The 7581-nt window shown below is 30.1% G+C and overlaps 1 protein-coding gene across 4 annotated transcripts in view; it reads left to right on the forward strand.

The window, feature by feature from the left end:
• The window catches only part of Marf1 (meiosis regulator and mRNA stability factor 1-like protein), a 60889-nt gene that overhangs the window by 26894 nt on the left and 26414 nt on the right, over nt 1-7581 (forward strand). For all 4 annotated transcript variants that reach the window (XM_014434543.3, XM_014434545.3, XM_067048030.1 and 1 more), the window contains 6 exons: nt 248-417; nt 488-702; nt 1894-2025; nt 4835-5026; nt 5661-5816; nt 6736-6963. In XM_014434543.3, the coding sequence (XP_014290029.1) occupies nt 248-417; nt 488-702; nt 1894-2025; nt 4835-5026; nt 5661-5816; nt 6736-6963 (1093 nt within the window). The remainder of the gene's footprint in view (nt 1-247; nt 418-487; nt 703-1893; nt 2026-4834; nt 5027-5660; nt 5817-6735; nt 6964-7581) is intronic.

Consider the following 7581-nt stretch of genomic DNA (forward strand, 5'->3'; position numbering starts at 1 on the left):
AATTTTGAAAATTATTACAATTTTCTTTATATTTTGCACAATCAAATGTGAGGGAAATCAATAAGCTTATTAATATAATAAATTAATAACATAACATTTTCATTCTATCTAACATAAGTCAAAATCTTTAAATTTTATATAGTTGGAGTACATTTATTATCTCATCTACTTCCTATTGAAATAGTGATTATATAAATGGAAGGTTTCTACTATGTATGTTGTATGTATTTACACGGTATTATTTTAGCTTCATTGTTTGCTATGAAGCAGAATGTGGTTTATTACTCCGATCAGAAAATGGTGTACCTCTTGAACATTTAGTAACCTGTATCAACAAAGTTGAATTGTCATCTGCTAATGGTGTGAAATATTTGAAACCCGCTCCCAATAGAAATTTTCTTGATGACAAAATAGAAGGTATTTAATTTACTTAAATTTTATTAAACATATATTTAAGAAAAAATATTTATTAAAGTATTTTTTGTAGATGTAAGTAAATGTGTGAGCCCATCATTAGTGAAACAGCTGACATTTTTTGGTCGAGAATTAGTAGATCTTCTAAGAACTCAGCCTCATTGCCAATTACTATTTAATCGTCTTATACCTGCTTATCATCACCATTTTGGTCGCCAGTGCCGTGTAGCTGATTATGGGTTTACTAAACTCATTGATCTCCTCGATGCTCTTCCAAATATTGTGCAGGCTAGTACCAATGCTTTGGATTGATTTTAACAATTTAGTTAGTATGGTACGAATTATATTTTTTGTTGTTCTTTTTTCTTTCTATTAAAGGTATGAAGCTTTCTGTGCATGCAGAATACCTAGTATTACTGTACTGTAACAAATCTGTAGAAAGCTTCAAACCTTATCATGCATGATTATATTACACCAACACTGGGAAAAAGATGTTTAGTAATTGATTTTCAAAAAGTTCTTGAGTAAACAATAATACTAAAATTAGTTATACACAAACTTCCCAAAAAAGATGAGAGCATCGAGGTCAGAGAATAACAAGAAAACAAATACAGGTTTTGCATGGATTTACTAGACAAATAAGCATCCTAGTTGATTTTAAATTAAAAGAGAAGATTTCCTGTCCTTGTTTCACTGATTTTTCAAGGTAAAAAACAATGACATGTTCTACATAAATTTCTAAACTTGGATTAAGAGGATGCTTTTTTGGTGGCAACAAATTGTAGAGATGCAAGGTGATGACTTATGCAAAAGGATTTATGTGGCTCTCATTAAGGCAAAAAACCTCATAAATTTCCCATGAACCGGGTAACATGGTTACAAAATATTCTAGAAACATAAGGCTGTGAAAGGCTTCAGTGAAATCTACCTACCTTATCAAAAGAACAACTGAATGAACAAGCTTAGAACCTTTGGCTGACTAAAGAGATAGAATTTGATGTCTTTTAATAACTCATTCAGCCCATCATATTTAAACATAAAAACACAATTAAAAAAACCTTACTAATTGTCCCAATAAGACTTGCAGTTTATCAACATTAACTAAGAATTTTCATCGACAAAAACATCACTATTTTCAAACAAGAAGAGTGCTGTCCACTACTCAAAACAAGAAATGATACGATGATCCATTTCATAAATTACTGTCCTGAATTCAAACATATGAGAAAATGATGTAAGACAATGCAGGATTGTGACCTTGAACTTGGATTGTGATTTTGAACTTATTATTTTGTTAATAATATAATATTATTATTGTTTACTCTCACAAATGTAATTATTTTCTTTGTGATATTGTGATTTTTATAATTATTTTCTATTCTATATACAACTCAGGTCAACTCCTGAGCTCTCCTTGTTCTAAGTGTTTTATAAACAAAACAGTTGTTATTATTATTATATTTTAATATTTATTTTTAGGTTATAGGAGAAGGAAACAAAAGAATTGTAACTCTCTCACATAGAGCTCAAATCAAGAGATTTACATCAGATCTCCTTAGGGCTTTGAAATCTCAGCCATGTAAAAAACTCACTTTTGAAGAATTGCCTCTGGTAATCAAAAAACCGCTTTTAGTTTAATTGTTCACTTTATTTTATATTTTTTATATTTATATAGTTACAGGTTATTCTTTTTACATCTAATTTTGCCTAAACTATTTGTTTGCTCAGTGTTTTTCACTATTATTAATATTGTGTAATTTCTTGTTATTTCTCATCACTAGTTTATGTTTATTATGGAATATTAATAGTTAACCATTCAGGGACCACCACCCGGTTCATATTCCTGCAATCTATTTCATGTTTAATACATGAAGATGTTTTTCCAAACCCTGTAAATATGACTCGTTGTTATCAGTTTGTATACACATACACTCAGACACAGTTTATCCTGACCTATTGGAAATATTATTAGTGGTGCCACCTTGTGCTCTTGCCAAAGGAAAAAGTGTGACTTAACTTTATCTACTTTATCCTGCTGCAAACTGCAAGAGAGGTATGATTGATTCCAGTGAAATAGTCCTAGGATTGTCGGAACAACAATAAAGTTTCTAAAGGGCAGATGTCAGCTCAAGAATCTAACAAAAGGAAAGAGATGGAGGATATAAGGAACAAATTTAATTCAGCATAGTAGGATAACATCATGGAAGGATTCTAAGGATGAAAGTCTCATTATACATCTTAAGAATCATTAGGAGTTACTTATCTGATAGAATTTTGATGAATATAGATGCTAGAACTATAACTTACAAAATCGTAGGTTCCCAGGTTCTTGTTGTGAAGTATGTTGTATGATGGTTGTGCCCAAACTCCCAAATAAAACTACTATACTAGGGTCTGCGGATAATCTAGGAATTTAGAAAACTCCTGGTGGAGATTACTTAATAAGTGAACCATGCCACGTCCTATGGGCTTCAGTAGGTCTATAACTTGCTGATCTTAAAATTAAGGCAGTATCTGTAACCAGCAAGAAACTAGAGAAGACTGTAAGGTTGTGACCATTTCTTAGATATCTTGGTGTGAATATTGATACCGGACTACAGTTAGATGAATATGTGTACATAGTTAATGACGAAGCAGCACAAATGGACCAGCTCATATCATGCCAAATACCAGTTATATTAGTAGATTTCTGGGTAGTGCGAACATCTCACCTATTTATAGTTGGGAAAATATCATGAAACTATTAGACTCATTTGTCACACTAACAAATTGAAGTTTGCCAAAGGCATCATAAAGTTTTATAATAATTATCTTCTTGAGTATATATCTTGAGTAAATATCTTTATGATATTTTCCATAAGAAATCACAAAATGTTGATCTCTGATTATTTGAAAAAATGAATTCCTTCTTTTCAAGGACACTTACTGTACCTGTTGTACAATCTAGGTAAAAATTGAATTATTTTCGTACAGAAAATGTTGGTTAGCTGATGAAATTATAATATTCTGCAAAAAATATAATTTTGTTGAGAGTACACAGAAACTAAAAAATAAAAGGAGGATCTTCTAATGGTTAAACATTTAATTTCGATATAAGGAACTCAACAAAAAAGAAAAATTTAAAATCCATTCATTGTGAATGGATTTCTTGCTAGAAACCTCCATCAACCTGAAAATATATGTTGGTCCTTTTGAAAACCCTACCATATTGGGCTTACACACTATAGGGTGTAATACAAGGTCTCTTGCTGGATCGAATCCCAAATGGTCACTCTGCTCACCGACAATAGTATCCAGTATATATAGTATTCTAGTATATATTTGACCGCACCCCCAACCATCTTCTCCTCATACAAGTCATGCATGGTCAACTATCTCTCATAATTATGTATCCAGTATATAGGTTACATTTTTGGTATATGCATATTGGGTCTCACTTAAAATGCCCTTTGTTTTTATCGCTATTATTATTTTTATTTATACTTCTATTTTTTTTTCAAGTACTTCTTTATTTATTTTTACAACAAAAGTTTTATTGGCTACCTATCTTATAACAAATAAGTAGGTAGGTATTTCAATGATTACAAAACAAAACTGAACTCTATTCATGAATTATATTAGTTGCATTAACTACCTCAGAACATAGTATTAAAGTACAATAGGATTAGGTAGGTATCTATCTGGGTATCTATTCTAATGAAGCAATTGACTGTCAATGAATATTGAGCATCATATCTTTTTACCTTTGGTTCCAATAAATTAAACAGGTACAATTAGGTACTCCAGTATATAATTGCAACTATATATATGTATTATAATTTTAAAAAATAATGTTAATTTATCAAATTTTATTGGTAATCATAAAATCAATCACTGGTTGGTTTACATTTTGTGGTTCACAAAAAGAATTTGAGATGAATGTTCAGAGAGAAGACGACTCCATTTCTCAGTCTTTGTTTATTAGAGAAATAATGATAAACTGACAAACACAGATGAGAAGTAGATGACCTTTTTGGGATAAGCAGAATGATCGGAGGGAGTTGTGGAGCTTCAACCATTTGCAGTTCCTGAAGTCACCGAGCCTACTCCCTTCCTTACGCAAACTCAGTGACTGTATACATTTTGAAAACCAGTTGATTTCGGATAAGTTCTTTCTGAATATAAGGCCTTTTCGATACATTCACTTCTAATCAAGAACCTTTACTACCCACTTCATGAGGGTGGAAAAATGTTTACCATCATATTTTTTTAACATTTTTACCTAAGAATCCATTGATAGATAAGTTAACTCTTATTTCTAGGTTAACTAGCAATTTTACTCAACTGAATAAAAATATTGAAAACATTTAATCAACTTGCTATGATTGTAATGTTCAGATTTGATAAATTTATTTGTATCATGTAAAATTTTTATTTTTAGGTATTTGAGAGAGTTCTTGGTAAAAGTTTTGATCCTGTTGATTATGGACTTTGTTCATTGTATGATCTTATGAATCAAGTTCCTGAATCCATAGTTCTTGTTACTAAAGACCAAGAACTTACGATTCTTTCAATTCCAAAGAGAGAGCAAACACAAGAAGAAATAGAACGAACTAAACAATTTGCAAAAGAGGTACCAAATTATTCGTATATTATGGTATTAGATTTACAAGTTTTTTTATCTTCTCAAATTAGCTTTTAAAATTTTTGTTTTCTGATTAACATATCAAATAAGATATTTCAATTCATTTTTGAATATATTTACTATAGATTTGAAGGGCATGGGGCAAGAATATAACAAGCCACATGATGAAATTTTCCAATATAAGAGTTTTGAAAAATTCTACAATACTCATTTAATGATTTATGTTGTTCTAGTTATAATTGAATTTGTTGAGATTTATGATGTTCGACAAACTAAAATAATAAATAGCATTATAGAGAAACCAAGGAACATCTAGGAGAAATTCTAATAACCATAACTGTAGCTATGGTTGTCATATTATTGCCACAAGCTATTTATTTGTAGATATAGCCTCTTGAAAAGGTGTATAATGTTTTTGAGTGATGTAGTCCATGAGCCACTTGCATCCAAAAACTATTTGTAATTTTTTATTAATTTATGATGTTATAGTATTATTGACTGTCTTTATTAGTATCAAACTAATTTGATCAAATAGTTATAGATTTATAATAGTTTAAATTTAAAAATGATGAATATTTGAAAAATTACCATATGAAATGCCATTTTTATGAACTTATTGCAGGTTGTTGAATTATTGGGGCATGCACCACAATGCTCGATTCAGTTTCATCAATTCATTCCAGCCTACCATCACCACTATGGTCATCAATGTCGTGTGGCTGATTTCGGCTTTTCTAAACTCATTGAATTGTTTGAAGCTATTCCACACATTGTTAAGGTAAATTCTATGCAAAAAAATGACAATCACTTTTGATTAAGTTCAAATGAAGAGGATTCTAAAAATCAATGTATGAGGAGTCCACTGGGCTTGTGATTTTAGTAGACTTTTTGTTTTTTTTTAATTGAAATTATAGTGGCATTTTGTGATAGATAAAAAGTACTATCAAGTGATGATAACCTTTCCAATAACTTTATATTCCAGGTAATTTCTGTCAGTAAAATATGAAATTTTGAAATATTCTAAACTTCAGATGAAGTTCTGTACTCAATAATTCATAACTCACTCAGTGATTAGTTAAATTTTTTTTCTGAGAAAATTAATTTTAACAAGAACAGAATGACTACACTCTCAACAACTCACATGTATGTGTCACATATTAAATCAAATGGTTCAGATTTTTTCATAAAGAGGTCAAAACTGAAATTAGCCTGATAAGCTCTTTACTTTTCATCTAATATTTTACTGTCATATGCTCATTTAAAAGATAGTGTTGATTGACATTCCATTCATGGCATTTATCAAACATAATACATTAGTGAAAGCAATAGATGTAATATGCTAAAATTGATACCAGAGTCATTTTACGCTAATGCACTACTTTGGGTCAAATCAGACAAGCCATTTTTGAAGTATAGGTGTATCAAGGAAGAATAAATTAAAGTGTATGTTAGCAACAGTAGTGGATAGTTTGATAAAAGTGATACTGGATCATTTTTCCTCAAATCTTCAACTTTCCTCCAACTTATGTTCAGCAGAATTTAGTTTTAAGATAAATGGTTAATAAAAAGAACATAATAATAAGTTTACATATTCCGTAAGCTTAAATCATATGAATTATAAATCTTTTCATAAACACATCATTTAAAATTATTATATCTAATTATGTAATTGTAAATTTTTTTTTTTTTATTTATAGTTGGAAGATGACAGTGAAGGTGAGAGGTTGGTAACACTCACACAAAAGCAGAAGCTCCTTGTTGTAGGAGAACAAATGTGTGACTTGGTGACTCCTACTTATCCACCTGGCCTTCCACTCGAGAGCCTTTCTTCAAACTTTTTGTGGCAGTATGGTTATGCCTTAAAACCAGAAACATATGGAGTTGAAAGTTTGGAATCATTAATTTCATCTGTTGATACTGTCAAAGTAACTCTTTCCATACTAAATGTTTGTTTATCAAAGTTTAAGTATTTACAGTTCATAAAAGTGTTTCCTCTAATGCAAAGTTGTCATAATAATTAATTCTTTAGTAGATGTCATTAGCCTGCATGAATATATATATAGTAATAATTTTAATATTATTTAAAATAAAATAAAAAGAATTTGAATCGTTTTTAAACTTTTCTCAAATATAAGAGATACTTTGGGTTCAAATTATGAACTTTAATACTAAATAGATAATTTAATTTTATTATACAAAAAGACTCTTAATCTCAGGGCGTGTTGTTTCTAGGCAATCAGAAACAGGCATTTACAATAATTACAATTAATTAAATTAAAATCTAGTTTACACATGTATCTATTTTTATGTATACAAAACTAACCAAGCTCACGATCTTCCTTTGATGATCCTCGGTGTCTTCTTTTTTCTTATTGTTCTGTCCTAGCGTCCAAAATGGCTTCCTTCTTGACAGAAATTGATTAGGACCTCCTCATCCTGATTACATCCTTTCTCCTGCCCGTCCACACAACGAATGAATCTCAAAAACTAAAACTTGCCTCGAAGTTCCATGTAAACATCGATTATTGCACAACAGTTAGGGA

The sequence above is a fragment of the Halyomorpha halys genome, unplaced genomic scaffold (genome assembly GCF_000696795.3).
Source record: "Halyomorpha halys isolate HHAL.00 unplaced genomic scaffold, Hhal_1.1 Scaffold1389.1, whole genome shotgun sequence".
Taxonomy (NCBI): Eukaryota; Metazoa; Arthropoda; class Insecta; order Hemiptera; family Pentatomidae; genus Halyomorpha; species Halyomorpha halys.